Source organism: Amblyomma mixtum, chromosome 4, assembly GCF_055824585.1.
Source record: "Amblyomma mixtum isolate Tamu chromosome 4, ASM5582458v1, whole genome shotgun sequence".
NCBI classification, from domain to species: domain Eukaryota; kingdom Metazoa; phylum Arthropoda; class Arachnida; order Ixodida; family Ixodidae; genus Amblyomma; species Amblyomma mixtum.
In genome coordinates this window covers 68,911,335-68,929,412 of record NC_143015.1, presented here as the reverse complement: position 1 = coordinate 68,929,412, position 18,078 = coordinate 68,911,335, and the positions used below count along the sequence as shown (strand labels likewise).

At 46.0% G+C, this 18,078-nt stretch overlaps 1 protein-coding gene across 1 annotated transcript in view; it reads right to left on the bottom strand.

Annotated features, from left to right (window-relative positions):
• Positions 1-313: 313 nt before the first annotated feature.
• Positions 314-18,078, bottom strand: part of LOC149346785 (uncharacterized) — a 63,302-nt gene continuing 45,537 nt past the window's right edge. The window contains exons 6-7 of the mRNA XM_089541426.1: positions 9,731-9,847; positions 314-463 (exon numbers count right to left, since the gene is read on the bottom strand). Coding sequence (XP_089397552.1) covers positions 314-463; positions 9,731-9,847 — 267 coding nt within the window. The remainder of the gene's footprint in view (positions 464-9,730; positions 9,848-18,078) is intronic.

Below are 18,078 nucleotides of genomic sequence, written 5' to 3'. Positions count from 1 at the left end.
TATATGGAGCACTCTAGGAACATTCATTTCGCTGCATCTGAACGTTGTGGCTTTAAAACTTCTGGCCAAGACGGTACCTGTCATGTAGCAATAATAGTGTGGGACCTTATTCCCTCTTAGAGTACGAAATATCCTACCGTGTGGCTTCTTTAAAAAAATTTAAAACCTCTACTAAAACAACCAAAGGAGGCACGGTCTCCTCTCCAGCGCCGCTGCATGCTTCCTCCTCATCCGTGAAAATGGCCTCCTACCGCACAAGCTATCCCCCCCCCCCCCCCCCCCCCCTTAGTCTCGTTTGGTTGGACCGTGACCGTCAGGGAATCTTGAACAGGTTGTTCTTGATGAACTTGACACGGTTGAAGGGGTCCTTCTCGCACTTCTTGGTGTAGTCGCCGAGGTGAACGTTGTTCACCAGCCAGGACATGCCGGGGCGCAGGTCAATGTTGCTTTTTAGTTTGTCGAACTGCAAAGATAGGAGAAGCGCTCAGTTGCGCGGAAAAGCAGAAACAGCGGGCAAACTATACGAAGGAAGTGGGGTGAAAAGCATCTCGTTTTTTTTTCGCGGCTAAATTCTAAAGATTATAAACGCTTCCCGCTAGTATGCGTGAGTGTCCTGCGGAGGAGTGTGAGCGCGGGACTTCAAGCAGGAGACTTGAACTCGGGCGCGACATTTCTTTCACAGAAATCGGGCGCCCTGACTTTGTTTCCAGATCAGTTACGGGGTACGTTACAGTCAACGTAAGAAACACCGGAGCTGCAAGAAGGAGATACAACGCAATGAAAATTACTTTCAGATGCTTAAAAAGTACACCGGTGCGGTCCAGCCGATCTAGCTCACCAGATGCAAGGGAGAGGCCAAGTTGCATCATACGAGTTCCGACACCAATAGCTGCGCAGCGAAGCTCGAATTTGTACACTATACCCTAGTGCCATAGCAAATCTAATTCAGGGCATACAGGTTTTGCAATAGGCCGTGCAAACCGACGTCGATTGGAGGAGCTCATTTACTGTCGTTGACAATTTAGCGTCAAACGGACAGGATAGTCCGTTTTTAGGCCGCAACAACTGTGCTATCTTGAAGAAACACATACAAGGAAAAACGACGCGCACGCAGTGGTCAGGCCAGAACTTGCAACTAAAGGCTTAACTTGTGCCTGCGCGTCTGCGTACAGGTGGTTAGCAGAAGAAAGAAAGAAGCTTGTCTGTGTAATTTCCTCCGTCCTGTCTTCTTTTGTGCGCTATTATATTTTTATAAGTACGAATCACTGCTCGAACTTATTCTCTTCGAAAAGAACAAAGAGTAAGGCAAATAAATAAGAAGGAAAGCCGCAAATGCTCTGCGCTCTCTAAGTGCAAACACTGCTGAAGTCTTAATACGCTTATGAAGTGTGCCGCGAACTTTACCGTCTCGCTTAGCCTTGCGCAAGAAAGCAAAAATTCGTCAGAAAGCCGTCGGTGTGGCTCGTCAACCAAGAAATCTTATTTTTAGTTGCGTGCGTCGGGAGCAAAGGGCTTCCGACTTTTTTAGTGCGCAAGCAGTACTCCACTAGCAACCCTGAAAAGGCTGATGGGTCTCCGAAGCCTCGAACTTTGAATCTTGAGATGAAATTAGTTGCATGCGTTGCGCCTAGGGGAACGTCACGGGGTACAAAACCTTAAAACAAACTGTCTTGGAGACTATGTAAGGCTATGTGTAGGCAAGAGTCGAGCGAATTTGAAGAACAAGTAAAGGCGATGTTTAGGCAATAGCCAAGCTAATTCGAAACCGAACGCTTTTGCACGTGACACGCTGCTTAACATCGTTAAACAATCAGTCTAGCTTTTTTTAATGTGTGGCGTCAGCAATAAGTTTCCGCAAACTTGTCCGCACGATTACGTCGTTCTCTGAAGTTAAATATGTGAAAGTGTGAGTGTGACAGATAGTGTGTCATAAAATGTTGTGGCGGAAAAAATTTGGTTGAAAAAACGCGAAAGAATACACTCAGACGTCGAAATAGTCATAAACGTCGATATGGTACATATCGACGTGATATGGGCCCGTACAGAAACGGCTGGTGTCCGACTATTCATTCACTATTGCAGAGTGAAATAGACAACTGCGGCATTGGAGCAGCGACACGGATGAGCTATGGGTTATACTACGCGCTGAGAAAAAAAAACTAAGCTTTATTCATTGACTTATTTACTTCCTTATTTCCACGCCGCGGTGTCTTAGTGGTCAAGGCGCTTGATTACTGAGCCGGTGAACCAGGGTTTGCTCCTAGCCTCGGCGGCCGCATTTCTGTTTAGGCGGCAAGCATGACAGCCATGTACTTTGCAGTATCATTGCTCGTTGAGGAAACCCAGGTGGTCGAAATGATCCGAAGCCTTCTGCTTCGGTGTCTCTCACAGCCTGACTCCCCTTGGGCCCTTAAGCATCAAAGCCGTAGCTTTTATTTTATAGCTGTATTTTTCTCATTTGAGAAAATTCACGAACTAAAGCGCGTTTGGTTTTCTTTTTGATCAACTGACCGGAGCGTCTCGTAAATGAAGTAGCCACAAAATCTCACGAGAGTTTGTAAATCACATCTCATAACCACATCTATCCCTCCTCGCTTCTTCAGCGTGGTTGTCATGACAAGTGTTTGCCCTGTAAGTTATCACGTGGTTCACGCGTTATATTCTGTTCCACCAGTAAAATTCAACCGGTCTTATTTGGCCATTGATCGTTCGTCATCCCAAAATATATCTATGCAATATTAGAAATGCATTCGGGAAGAACATATTAGTTTAGGACGCTTATAGTCTTCAAAACACACACCGTGAAATACTGAAGCCTTTCAGCTTTTCGTTTCACCTGAAAGGCGACCAGTTCGGCTTTGAGCTAAGGTATTTGTTTGGGCTAGTCGGTTTGGGCTAGTCTTTGTCCCTACCTTAGTCCTGTCTTTCGTGCGCTGTGCCTTCAGTTTCGGCTTTGAGTTCCACCTGTGAGATCGCGTTCACTAACAAAATGTCATCCCACTGCTTGCTAGGCAGCTTTAATGTTTATACTTCCGGGCAGCAAAATATAAGTCATTAAAATCATGGGGGAATGCAAAGTAGTCTATTACGCGCGTATGCAGCCCTTTTTAGTTGGCTCTCGAAACTTCAGAGTTTATCTTTGCGCACCTACACGAGATCACTGTCCAAAAGACGGGCTTGGCGAGCGCTACTCTTAGTCACTTCCTTCTGGGTTTATTTATTTATTTATTTATTTGAACATACTGCAGGCCCTTTTCAGGCCCATGCAGGAGTGTTTACAATGCATCACTCTGATCAAACATAGTAAAAACAAAAATTCAAAAATACAGAGATGTTCTCTGACCCAAACACAAAAAGAGTAAGAGAGAATTAAACAGAAAAGTAAATTTTTTCGATATAATTAAGAAATAGTTCCACGGACGTACACTTCACCGCATCTTCAGGCAATTTATTCCAATATGATATAGCATCTGGAAACAGGGAGTACTTGTGGATATTTACACGGCTGACTGGTTGACGAAGTGTTTTACTATGGTTTGTTCTAGACGAGTGTTTGAATGGCGGTTGTAAGTATTGTGAATTGGCTATTTTGAAGTGACCGTGAAGAAGTTGGAACAAAAACTTTAATCTTGAAATGATTCTTCTCTGTGACAGGCTTTGTAAATTTGACTGAACTATTAGACTTGTAGCGCTAGTTTGGCCGAATACTTTGAATAGACAAACCTCACTGCTAGTTTTTGGATGCGCTCAAATTTGTTGATTAAATTTTTATGATGGGGGCTCCAGACTATATGCGCATATTCTAGGGTAGGTCTATGAGTTTTATAGGCACTGAGTTTAATATGGGCCGGCGTGTTACGGAGCTTTCTCCTTAAATAAAGTAATTTCCCTTCAGGTTTATAACGAATAGAGTTGATGTAGGGCTCCTAATGCAGGTTAGATGTTAGGATGAGCCCCAGATACTTCACCTGATCATATATTTTTTTAAAAAGAACCAACTTTCTGCAAGCCAAACTGTGGTTTCAGAACCTTTGTCGGCCAGTTTCTTATCGGTCTAGTAGCAGTCTACTTGCTCAGAGTGAGCAGTAAATCTCAAGCGTTACTGTGAAACGGGCTGGGCCGGGCCCGGGCTGGGCTTCACTCTGGGATTCACGGGCCGGGCCGGGCTCGCTATAGCAATAATTTAGCGGGCCGGGCCCGGGCTTGAAGCCGCGGGCCTGGGCTGGGCTCGGGCTTCAGGTCTCGGGCCCGGGCCGGGCTTGGGCCTCAGATTGAGGCCCGTGCAGTGCTCTAGTCCTTATGCTCTGAATCTGTGAAATAAGATGAACCGCTGTCCTCACGTTGTGACACATTTCGGTATTTAGAAGTGCCGTAAAGGCTCCGTTATACGGTTGAGAAGGAGAAACCTGCTGCTCTGTTACTTTTGCCAAAGGGAGTACGTTTCGCAGCATTTTTTTCTGCACAAATGGTTTGGAATGACCGGAATGAAACAATTGCAACTTGATCTATAAAAATTAATTGCACTAGCAGTCCAACCCCTCGACATTTTTCACTGCATAAGACACTCAGGGTCCGCTTATTCTACGACGGGCGCATAGCCTGCCTGAGAAGGTCATATAGAGTGATAGAACAGTGCGATCCGCGCTCCACCACGGTGATCCACTTCCGCGAGCCGACACTGCGCACGCGTTGGTTGGCTCCGACGCGGCAGGTGTGCGCGCTGCTCACCGGCACCTGGCGCCACCTGCTGTCCTCCGGGCGAACTACGCATGCTCAGTGGCCCCTTGTGAAAAGCCGATCATGGTAGCGGATTGCGCAGCGTCGCATGATATACGAGTAAGGTTAGGTTAGGCTGATGTTAGGTTAGGTTAGGTTAAGTTTAGGTTAGGCTGGTGTTAGGTTAGGTAAAGGTTTAGGTTAGGTAACTCTACAACAGTGGTCTTTGACGGGAGCTGCAAGGCGAATCATTTTTAGAGGCTAACATAGCGCTTGTGTAAAATTGAGTGGGAAGGAAAAGTTCACTGTCAGATGCCGCCCGGAATGCAAATGCTGCATCATTGCCGAGCCGTAAACTGTGCTGCGACTGCTAAACTGGTAGAGTTATTTCCTGTTCTAAAACAAAAATTGTTGCGACGAAACAGCACGAGGTTAAGGAAAGGAGAAAAAGGCTGTCAAATCAGTCACATTTCGTATTTTTACGTGGACCGCCAGTGCGTGCAATCTGCAGCAGACTTTGAAAATAAAAAAGATGTTTTGCCAATATTTGTGCCTTTTCTGTTGTAAATATAAGATAACCTCAGGTGCCAAACATTTTTGTTATGTGTACTGCGACGTCTTACAAAGAATCTCTATGAAGCCTCCAAAAACCATCATTTCTAAAGAATTTGCAATATTTTTATAATGAACCATACTTTCATACAACCAGAAAATTAAATTTTTACGATGCCTTATAGCGCATTACGCAGGAACGGGTGTACATGTGGAAATAATCCTCAACACCAAACCCTCCATTTTATAGAATATTTTTTTTTCAATGCTTGGTATAGCACCATGGCTCTAATTACGAAATCTGCTGAGGCGCTTAAGTTTTTTGTAGCCAACTTAATTCGCGGCCCCATCATTCCCGTGCACTTCAAGAGCATAAATATCTTTCAAATTTCAGGAGGTTGAGCTGTATACACCTATGATATTTGACGGAATGACCCACGAAAAATAAGCACTTATAAAATTTAGAGGCCAGCAAAAGGAAAACGTCGTACACAGTTGAAGCAATAAAAAAGTTTTAAGACGAATCATAACAATTTTTAATATGCGAAATTAACTGAGCAGCATGATTTAAGGAAAGAGACATCAACTACTAATATAAGAAACGAATGCAAAAAGCTTAATTGAAGATGCGCCACATATAGAGTATTTCATTCATTCATTCATTCATTCATTCATTCATTCATTCATTCATTCATTCATTCATTCATTCATTCATTCATTCATTCATTCATTCATTCATTCAGAATTTCAGACAATGGAGAGGTTGTCCAGGGTGACGTGGCAAAAGGCACACATTGCCTGACGAGGCCACGCCACCCGGATGACAGGCGGCACCACTGGCTACAGAAATCAAGAAGATCATTACATAACAGAACACACGTTCATAATTTTTAAACAATATATAAAGACATCCTTACAAAACACTGGCTTTCGGCGGAAAAACAAACAGCATACTTCAAAACACAATTCGACCATTGCAATCTTTACAAAACATACACAAGTGATAGGTATACGTTTAGTTTTCATCTTTAAGGTTCATTTAAGAGCATTGCTTTAATTAACGTTTTGCAGTTACGTATAGAGCGGGTTCTGCGTGCAGTATACAGAATAATAGGCTATTGATTAATTAAGTCAGGGATTTGCCATCCTAACCTCTGAAAACCACAGTTTGTACGTGCACGAGGTGTTTCCATACATTGTTTCCGAAGGTCATATGTGCTAAGTTTAGTGTGATAGGTGGTTTCGAATGCTACTTTGTCTAGTTTGTACTGGCGTAATATTCCGGGACATAGTTTGTATGTGTGCAGTTTACTTATTTCCAGTATTCCATGAGACCTAATCAAAGGCCGGCAGCTACGCAATAACTGTATTTTCCCAATAGCTCGGAGTGCCCGGTTTTGAACTGCAAGGAGGGAATCTCGATTTGTCTGTGTCGTCGTTAACCATACAAGGGAACAGTAGCTTAAACGGGAATGTATTAAAGAATAGTATATTTGCCGCTTTATGGGCGCTGGGAGATAATATCTCAATTTGTTTAAAATGCCAACCGCCCGAGAAAGATCACTGCGAAGCTGATCAACATGCGAGTTCCAAGAGAGATTTTCTGGAAACAGAACACCTAGAAACCGAATTTGTGAGCACTGTTGCAGCTGAGTGTTTTAAAAGTTTAAGTTTAGGTTATCAGGAGCTTTTACACCTTTTGGCCTGAAGAGAACGTATTTGGTCTTACTTGCATTTAATTGCATCCTGTTTAGTTTTAACCATGTACTCAAGTCCGTCAACCAATAGTTAGCCTTTCTTTCGAGCGCGTAGGGGGTCAGTACCTGAGAAAAAGACATTTTTGTCATCAGCGTACAACACTAGGTTTTCGCTGCCTGGTATATTTACAATATCATTCAGGTATAAAATAAAAAGTACAGGTCCGAGAATAGATCCCTGAGGCACACCATATTTTATTGTTTTTACGTGTGAGGCTACAGGATTTATGACAGTAAATTGCTCTCTTGACGTTAAATAGCTGAAGGGTTGAAATGCGGGCCAGTTGGTACATCGTAAACTGAGAAAAAACCAGTCACACAAGACGACGGACAAGAAGAGTGTACACACCACAACGACTGGACTAACAACTGAAGTTTATTGGAAAATACATGGTCCGAGCAAGGCCAGCAGAGCATGCGCAACAGCATCATCACTAATCACTGCGCAAAAGAGACAAAGACAAGAAATCTAAACTATCGTGGACGATCTAAAAAAGCAAATTCTTTTTCAAGTAAGCTCACCGAAGTTGTGCTTATACAATCAGAGCCTAACAAACCGATATGATATGCCTCCAGAATTTCCCGCTCCTGTTTTCCCTTGCCTCTACCAAGAATGGTGGCATTGCTAAACAAAGGATAACAGCCACATTCGTTGCAATGGCGAGGCAAGTTTGCACCGCCACCGGACCCCAGGGAGGAGTGATGCTCACGAAGCCGGTCATTAATACACCGGCCAGTTTGGCCGATGTAAACTCTCTCGCATGTGAGGGGGAACTTGTACACCACCTGTGCGACACATGTCGTGAAGCGATTCTCATGCTGCGTTGTGCACACGTGGTTCCTTTCCCTGCCTCGAGAAATGCGCGAACACAGTCCCGACAGCTTGCAAGGAGCAGAGAACACCATGCTCACTCCCTGCTTGGCCGCCACTTTTTTCAAGTTGTGGCTCACTTTGTGCACGTACGGCATGACCTCGAACTTCTTTCGTTCAGTTGGCCCAACGTCAGTCCTCTTCGTGCGTCCTTTCTTCAGGTTCTGAAGCAGCGATTCAGCCACTGCCTTCAAAAGGGGTTTAGGGAACCCCGCGGCTTCCAAACCTTTGCATTGATTGTCAAGGCTGGTTTTGATGGTATGGTGACAGCTTTTTCCCAGTGCATTGCGGAAACAGTTCATCGCAATCCCTCTCTTTACAATCTTAGAGTGCGCAGAACCGAAAGGTAACAAAGCTTTCTTGCTTCTAGGCGAAAACATCCAGCATAAATGGCCATCGTCAAGGAATGTTAGTTGCAGTTCTAGGAACCTGATAGAATGATTGCTAGGGAGTTCATGAGTAAAATTAAGAGTGCGTGAAGAAGCTTTAAAAGCAGTCAAAACATCGTCTACTGCTGCGGGCAGTAGACGATGTTTTGACTGTTTTGACTGCGGGCAGTAGACGAAATAGCTCTCATTTAAGGTCAACGACACGCTACGGAACTCGTAAAATGGAAGCTTTCTTATTGGAACATCCTGCTGAACACAGTCGAATGCCTTTCTGAAGTCGAGGAAAACACCCAGGGTGTGTGCCTTTTCTTCAATGTTGTTTAGAATTTTTTCCTTTATGCCAAGGAGTGCGGTTTCGGCTGGTCTATCTTTCCTAAAGCCAAATTGCTGATCGGCTATAATATTTCGCGCGGTGAGAAATCGGATGAATATTTTGTATATAACCTGTTCGGCTACCTTTGCAAATACTGGTAGTACTTATATGGGCCTATAATTTACTAGTTCGTTCGCGGGGCCACCCTTGTGCACAACAGTCACTGTGGCTAGTTTCATTTTCTGCGGAAAAACACCCGTAGATAAAATAATGTTGCAAATGTGAGAGAGCGGGCAACTGATTATTTCACCTACAGCCTTTAGAGGTTTCGCCTTTAATTTCGTCTGCTCCTGGAGCACAGCCATTTTTAGTGCCAGAATAATAGCCAACACTTTAGCATAACATTAAACAAATTGGCAAAGATATGTGACTTCTTATGGTTACTTAAGAAGAGCGTATTATTATTATTTTTATTATATTATTGTTAAAAGTGAAGCACATTTGTTTTTTTATGTCAGGATGTTCGTAAAGCCGTTATGAGCAAAAAAAGCTATTAGTCTTTTTTTAGATGTCAAGTACTGGTGGACATAAAAGCTCAATTCCAGTATGCATTTTTACAAGCCGTTTCACGCAAATATAATGTTAAAGAAATACTGCGCGTGACATGTGCATAAAAAAAGAGCTGTATTGCTCTTTAAGGTGAGAAAATGATGTGCTGTGAAGAAAATTGTTCTGCTGTCAACTGTTGCTTGATGCCGAAAATAAGAGTGATACCGAAAAGAAAATATTAAAGCTGCTAAATTTATTGCCCCGTATGCTTCGTTTATCGCCTGGTAAGATGTTGTGTTTGCGCACTTCAAAAAGACTTCTTTGGTGAATAGACTGCCTAATAAAGACCCAAGAGTTACAAAAAATATAAATTTTAAAATACAACGTACTGACCTAATTGGCTCTTATTTGACGCACTTCCCCTAAAGGTTCAAGTGTTAAGTTTCCATTTAAGTTTGCAATTTAAATGAAAATTATGCAGCTCAGAATCCAGTGTGGCTATTGAAATTTCATGCTACTGACGTAACATAAAGGCGATCATCAGCGAGAAAACAGAGGCCAGAGAGGATGCCCCTAGACTGACCTTTTGCTGCAGGCTGTTAATGTTCTCCCAGAGGTAAGCGTACTCCTTTGTGCCTGGCAGCTGCCCAACATTTATGTAACCTCGCCATTGTTGAGTCACGCCATAAACCCCGCAGACCTGGAGAGAGAAGGGAGGAATGAGTCGATCCACCCAGGACTCGTATTCCTTGTTATAAATGACCGAAAACTCGCTAAGAGCTCGAAAGGCTTACTCAAGACTAGCACTCGCATGCTATCATAGGAACGGCCAGCTATGATCGGGTAAATTTTCAGTCAGCGATGGGAACAATCATGTGAACAGTCATAGCCATGTGAACAATCATAGGGTTAAACTGCACGGGCACGTATGAGAAACAGAAACATTTACAGACGATCATGCAATAGGATTCGGCAAATCTGTGTTCACACCTTCGCTTTTGCCTTTAGTTTTTGCATTTTCGCTCTTACACGAAATGATTAGCGTTGGCGTCGAAGACGCTGCTGTTCCGTACGCCGAAAGCATAAGTTTGCTGCGAACTGGTTGTATGAAGCGCGTTTGAGGTGTAAGCGGAAATGTGGCACAGTGACTGCGAGACTCGTGGTCTTAAAACAATTTTTTTTTGTTGCGAAAGCAACACTCCTACAGTCAAAGCGAGACCACAGGTGGTGGAAATGGTCGTGACGTCACAGTGCGCGAATTTCAAACGCGGCCAATTGTACTTTGGCTGGTAACCACGCAACCAATTGAAGATATCGTAAAGTGATGATCCGAGATAGTGTGACTGAGTTTAATTGCTTATTTAACGAATTAGCCTAATTAACCTTTCTAGCCTGGCAAGATAAATAAATAAAACCAAATAGGAAATTCGTCGAGATGGGGAATCGAACAAGGGTCTGCGGAGTGCGAGACGAGCACGCTAACCACTCCGCCATGCCAGCTCGATGCTTCATTTTTTTTTCTTTATTGCCTAGCTTTGGCGCATGACATTGCACAACAAAAATACACATAACGCTATATACATACGACACTGTCGTGGGCAGCCAGCACGAGACTGGCTTCGGCAGCTTAAAATTCCCGCAACATACACAACGGCTATAGTCTTGAGAGCCACTCGGGAGGCTCCGCAGCTGCTTTTTGGATTGCAAGAAACCTGTCCATGCTATGAATACTACCAGAGGCTTTTTTCATCGACTCCTGTAGACGCAGTACCCTTTACGCATCAGTTTCTTGGTGCAATGCCACGGCTTGACGAAGAAAGCAAAAAGAAAATGGAACTAGCAATAACTCACAGCGAGGTAGAGCACGCGATAGATCAGTTAAACCTAGGAAAATCACGAGCACCAGATGGATTCAGTGCGGCATTTTATAAAGAATTTAAGCACGAAATTGCCCCAGTGCTGTGTACAATGTTCAATGAAGCCTATGAAGTAAACGTATTGCCTCCGTCTTTTGGGATCTCCCATACAGTGCTCATACCTAAAACGGATGATATAGAGATATTACAATTGGTTACAGCGTATCGACCCATAGCACTCACTAATGTGGACTACGAAATTTTTATGAAGGTATTGGCGCGAAGATTGCAGACAGTGATATCGGATATTGTTGGACCCCACCAGACATGTGGAATCAAAGGGCGCTCAATTTTTTCCAACATTCACAAAGCGTGCAGTGTGCTTGAAAGCTGTGACGACATCAATGGGCGAGTAGCGATGCTTCAGATTGATCTCGAAAAGGCATTTGATTGTGTTTCCCATGAAATTTTGTTTACCGTTTTAGACCATGTGAACGTCGGTTCAGTTATCCGTAAGGGTGTAGCCCTGGCGTATCGAAGCTACACGACAAGACTGATTGTTAACAAGAGTCTGGGGGCCCCCATTACCGTGCAGCGTTCGGTGCGTCAGGGCTGCCCCCTCAGCCCTCTCTTGCTTTGTATTTACATCGAAACGCTGTGCACGAAAATCATAGAAAACAATAGTATTAATAGCTTTAGGTTACAAGCAGCTGAAGTTAAGCTGCTGGCCTATGCAGATGACGTTGCAGTATTTACGGTTGATCAGGGGAGCATAAGTGAAGCTGTCGGGTGTGTACGCGCGTTCAGCGAAGTCACAGGTAGCGGGGTTAACTGGTCCAAGTGCCTTGGGCTCTGGCATGGATGGTGGCCATCCCACCCGGACCATTTCGCCAACGTACCGTGGGCGACGACCCCGGGCAAGTATTTGGGCGTTCCGCTCGATGCTTATCGCGATAGCGAGGAGTATTGGAAAGAGCAAACTAAAGATGCACGTGACCGAGCTGGGAAATGGAAAGGCACCAGCCTTTCAATTTTCGCCAGAGCTACAGTCTGCAATCTTTTTTTTTATTAGCAAACTCTGGTATGTGATGCAGGTTTTGCATTGCTCGCGTGTGAACGTTCAGAAGCTACACAGGATTTTTACAGTTTTCATATGGCCGTCCGAATGGGAACGTTGTAGCAGAACGAACCTGTTCCGGCGGGTAAAAGACGGGGGGCTAGGGCTAGGGCACCTCTTTTTAAGGCAGCTGGTGAACCGTTTTTTGTTTTTTCGCGACGTCACAGACCCGTTCTTGCGCACTGTGTGCCAAGTGAAGCTGCGGCGATTGCTGCCGGAGTTTGTGGTATCCACAGAAGAGCCCTCTGGTGGAACTTTTGGTTACTACAAAGATATGGTAGCAAGCGTTCGGTTTCTTTCGGCACGTTTTTCCACCGATTATTTGTGGAAAAGTAAAAGGAAAAAGTTGTACAATGATCTTTGTGATATTGTTTTCCCAGAGCCCATGTACAGGGCCTTGTGCAGTGGAGGCCCGGGAGGGGATGTTTTAAAAAGGGTGAAGAAAATGCAGGTGCCACCAAGAGTAAATACTTTCTTTTTTTAAGTGACACACCGGGACGTTACCAGTTAAAAAGTAGCTCGATGCTTCATAATGAACAAAGGCGTGTCTAGTGAATACGTAAGGGAAATAAATAGCGCACAGGAGAAGACGGGACAAGCGAGGAGACACAGACAAGCGCTAACTTTCAACAGACAGTTTAATGCAAAATCGGGAGCATATATACACATGTCCAGATAGGCAACAAAGAACATGATCGAAGATAGCATCAACAAGACACACACCCCCTCAACAGCCATCTACTTATCGTGCCAGATATGCAAGCTCTTTTTTCGACAAATTAACGGAAGGTTCACTGACACAATCCGGTCCAAAACGCACGATGTTCGACGCTTCAACAACAAGCCCCCTTTGCCATACAGTTCAGCGCATTCTAAACTTGTCAAAAGAAATATCGTTCTTTCGTTCCTGTCCAATGCTCTTGACAAGTCATGCCGGCATACGTTCGAGGAGGGTTTAAACATGCAAGTTGCACGTTTGGAGGGCGCGGGCTAGCCGACTCACGTGATAGCTTCGGTTGCTGAATGCTTGCATCGCAAAAGGAAGGAAGCCTCTCGCCTGAGTCATGAACAAAGAGCAGAGGACAGGAAAAAGAAAAAGGATAGAAGAGAGTAAGAAAAGTTGGCGGTGATACCTTACATGCATAAGGTATCACACAACATCAAGAAGGTGGGTCAACGGTCTCATGTTAAGCTCGTGTTCACGGCTCCTGAGAGGCTGGGGAGATTGTGCAGAATGAGTTGCCCGATCAAAATGCGTAGACCCGACTGTACTATCAGACATAGGCAGACCTACGTCCATTGTCGGCTGGGGGTAGTCTACAAGATCCCCTTGTCCTGCGGTAGGTTCTACATCGGGCAAACGGGCAGATGGCTCAACGTACGCCTAAAAGAGCACGCGAAGAAAGTCAGAGGTGGTGTCGACGGGCATCTGGCTTTGCATTGTAAGACATGTGACCCTCCTTGCCGTCCAATTTTTGAAGATACTGTAATATTGTATCATCACCGCGACCAACTTACCAGGGAGATTGTTGAAGCGTCGAACATCGTGCGTTTTGGACCGGATTGTGTCAGTGAACCTTCCGTTAATTTGTCGAAAAAAGAGCTGGCATATCTGGCACGATAAGCAGATGGCTATTGAGGGGGTGTGTGTCTTGTTGATGTTATCTTCGATCATGCTCTTTGTTGCCTATCTGGACATGTGTATATATGCTCCCGATTTTGCAATAAACCGTCTGTTGAAAGTTAGCGCTTGTCTGTGTCTCCTCGCTTGTCCCGTCTTCTCTTGTGCGCTATTTATTTCCCTTAAGTATGTCATACCAACATGCCCAAGCCTCGTCTATTCTGAAATGTAGTGAATACGGTGTCTTCGTTCACTCCTATCTTCCCCCCTTCCCGTTACAGCGAGGTTCAGGAGTCCATCGATATATGCGAGGAAAATACATTTCCTTTCCCCAAAAACCAAATTACCGACGATCAAGGCATACAGCGGAGCGGGCAATGGCGTTCTGAGGACTCCCTGGCAGCGTTGCAAGACGCTGTCGCGTTCCATTCTTAGAGGTGAAGCTTAACATCTAACCACACATCAGTGATACAGGCAGCAAAACCACGCTTAAGAATTTCGCCTCACCGCACTTTAGGTCAACAAAGTGCTCCCCTGAATTTTTTGCTCTCAGCGGCTTTCGCGAACATACGCAGAATTTGCGGGTGAAAGATGGTGAGAACGATATCCACCGAACAACGCGTGAGGCTGACAGTGAACACGTGTAGGCCGTCGCGGTGGCCAGTGGCTATAATGCTCAGCTGCTCACTCGAAAGACGCGGGTTCGATCCCGGCGGCGACAGAAGTATTTCGGCGGAGGCGAAATCGTTTGGTTTCATTTACGCAGCTTGGCGTCACAATGCGATCGGATCAGGCTATGAGGGATGCCGTAGTTGAGGGCTGCGGATAAATTCATCCTCCGGGGAAGCGAAATGGTTGAAGCTCGTGCACTGTGTGGTTAGCGCGTATGTTAAAGAACCCCAGCTGGTCGAGATTAACCGCAGCCTTCCAATACGGCGGCCCTGACAGCCTGAGTCGGTTAGCGATGTTAAACCCAGTAAAACTTCAAAACCGCATTAGCTTTTTCCCTGCAGCGGGAAAAAAGCAATTTAAGTGCCGTGCGAATAATTTTTTTTTCTTCCATTACTTGAGGGACGCAGTGAAGCAATCGAAGAGAGCGGCCGCGTGTCACATGCGCTCCGCAATTTTTGGGCAATTTGGCCCGGTCAACTCAACGGAACTGCCAAATTTTTGGTGGGAGATTGCGCAGGAAGAGAACCGGACCACGAGGACACCTTTTTCGAACCGGTGGGCCCAATATATTCGGATTTATCCGGCATCGAAGATTTGCCACGCGGACGAGAGAGCTAGGCCTAACGCTAGGCCTAGCGACTAGGCTTTATGGGCGGCAAACTCCGCGGACTCCCTGACCTCGGCGGACGACGGAGGCAGCGGAACGATGGCCCAGACTCAAGACACCCATGCCAGACATGAGTTTTTGGCAAATGGAACGTTAGAAACCCAAGAAAGAATGAAAGAAGACCAACGAGACGTCACCGCAGGAGAAACCCACGCACAGGGCCCGATGGTGAACACCCAAACCCCGGGATGCAGCACCCTGACGACAGCAACAGCACAGGAGAGTCGTAGGAACGACTCGGTGATGGACTGGAAAGTAGCCATGTCACGGCGGCACTACGCAAAAGCCAGAAAGCGACAGCAGGCCACGTGGCGGGGGATGTGAGCCTCTCAAGCGGAGGGAAGAACACAGGCGGCAAGCAAAACACAACCAAACAAGGAGAGGGGGAGAGAGCACCGAGGAGGAGGCTCCCTCCCCTACCGAAGGAAGATTTAAAGGTGATCCTGAGGCCGAAGGGACTCGCAGTGAGAGAGCTGCAAACACATCAAGTGGCGCGAGCGGTGGCAGCAGCCACCGGACACGGATGCAAGGCAGAAGACCTTATCATCCGACTGCGCTACGGTTAAAACGTCATAATTGTCAGCACGGACAAGGAAGAGGCAGCTCGACAAATCAGAAGCATAGCGCAACTCAACTTCGGAGGAAAAAGCTATCAAGTCACAGCACACGTGGCGGCGCCAGAGGGAATGCTACGAGGGGTCATCCACGGGGTAGACCTGGTAACCCCAGCCGAAGAGCTAGAAGCAAACCTGAGAACAAGAACGCAGGGAGTGAAGATTTTGGCGGCAAGAATGCTGGGGAGATCCAGCACGGCAGTCATCACCTTCGACGGCCCAATCCTTCCCAAGCAAGTCCTGCTCTATTGAGGGGAGATGTGGTGCCATCCGTACAGACCAACAAGGCAGATATGCTACAACTGCTACCAGCAAGGGCATCGAGCGGACGTGTGCCCAAACCCGGAGAGCAAGGCGTGCAGACAATGCGGCCAAGCAAACCCGGAGACGCAACACCAATGCGAGCCAAAATGCCTAGTGTGCAAGGGTCCCCACATGACGGGCGCAAGAGAATGCACACAGCGACTGAAATCGATCGGAGAGCTACGAGCCTGGGGTCAGCAGCAGCGCGGCCACAGCCAAGGGAGAAGCGGAGCACGACGACGCTGGTTCCGGAACGAGGACCAGGAGAAGCAAGCTGACTACCGAAGCGAGTCCAGGGGACGCAGCAACAGCCAGGATCGGATCCAGAGCCGGGGACGGAGCGAGACGAGCCAAACCACGGCCAGCCAACAGCAGACGCAGCAAAAGAAAAGCAGCGGAGTCAAGGTGAGCTGGGGAGGCGGCTCTCCCAAAATACTTTTTGATCCGCACGAGGGGAACAATACAAGATACACAAGCAGAAATCGAAAGACCTAAATCGGAAAACAATAACATAAGGAAGGAGCAGGAGGAAACGCGGAGAGAAAACAGACAGCTAAGAAAATAAATTAGCGATCTAATTGCAGAACTACAGGAGATACGGAGGACGGGATTCTCACCGGTGAGAACACGGACACCCCCGCAACAAATAATAGAGAACCCCCAACACATGGAGGAGATAAAAACAACAGATGACTTAAAAACCCTCATGCTACAAATGCAGCAACAAATACAGCAACAGCGATAAATGCAGCAACAAATGCAGCAGTTAAACCAGAAAATAGCCTTGCAAGATCACAGGTTCCGCAACTACGTCAAAAATCAAACAACACAGAGAACGGTAAACGGCGCCAGGGACCGCCTATACAACGAGCGCAGATTCGGCACTGAAACCCAAGGGAACAATAGTAGCTGCAACACAGCAACATGGCAGGAGGACAACAACTAGAGATTTGGCAATGGAACTGTAGGGGCTACAGGCGTAAGCAGGGCTCTTGCAGCAATTCATTAGCACTAGGGGAAACCCACCAGACTTAATATTATTACAAGAAACAAACTGCATCCCGACCCTAAGAGGCTACAAATGCCAGGAAAACGGGAAAACAGCGATACTTATTAGCGACATGATAACGACAATAAATCACGGGGAAATAGCAGATACGCAGTTGGAACACGTGGTAACCGAGATAATTCCAAAAAGGAAAAGGAAAGCAAAAACACCTTCGTAATAAACATATACAGCCCACCCAAAAACAGGGGTGACTTTATTAAGCTTTTCGCGGAGGCAAAAAAGCTTGCAGGGCAGAATACCCTGATTATAGCGGGAGACTTTTACGCGAAAAGCCCACAATGGGGCAGCAAAAGAGAAGACATAAAAGGGCGGAACATATGCGCAGCAGCAGCAAATACAGGCTGGGAGCTACTCAAGGATGAGAGTCAGCCCACAAGGCAAGGCAATAGCGTAAGCGTAGACACGTGTCCCGACCTAACCTTCGTCAGAGGAACAAAACAAGCAGAATGGGAAAACACGCAAGAAAACCTAGGCAGCGACCACTATATAATCAGAGTGGCCATAGAAGCTGAAACCATCAGGAGGAAAATCGGCAAAGGAAAATTAACAGACTGGGATGCCTTCCGTACCCACTGCAGAAGAATTAAAGGCGACATCACATCTTTAGAAGAATGGAGTCAGCAACTCAAACAAATAAGAGACATACACACCAAAGAAGTGATCCGCACGGAACAGGTACCAGAGGTAGACAGAAGACTCCTCGGTCTATGGGAGGCAACAAGAAGCCTCACCAAACGCTGGAAAAAAACAGAAGCTGAACAGAAAACTGAAAAGAAGATAGCAGAAATCACCAAGCGAGCGGAAGAATATGCAACACAACTGGCTAGACAAGGGTGGCAGCAGTTCAGTAGAACACTGAACGGCACCCTAGGTACAGCCAGGACGTGGCAAATCCTCAGAAAACTCATGGACCCATCAAAGAGCAAAGCGGAAAGCAGCAAATCGATATAAATAATAATCCATCAATACGAGGGGACAGAGGAGCAGCTAATACAGGCAGTAAAAGAGAAAT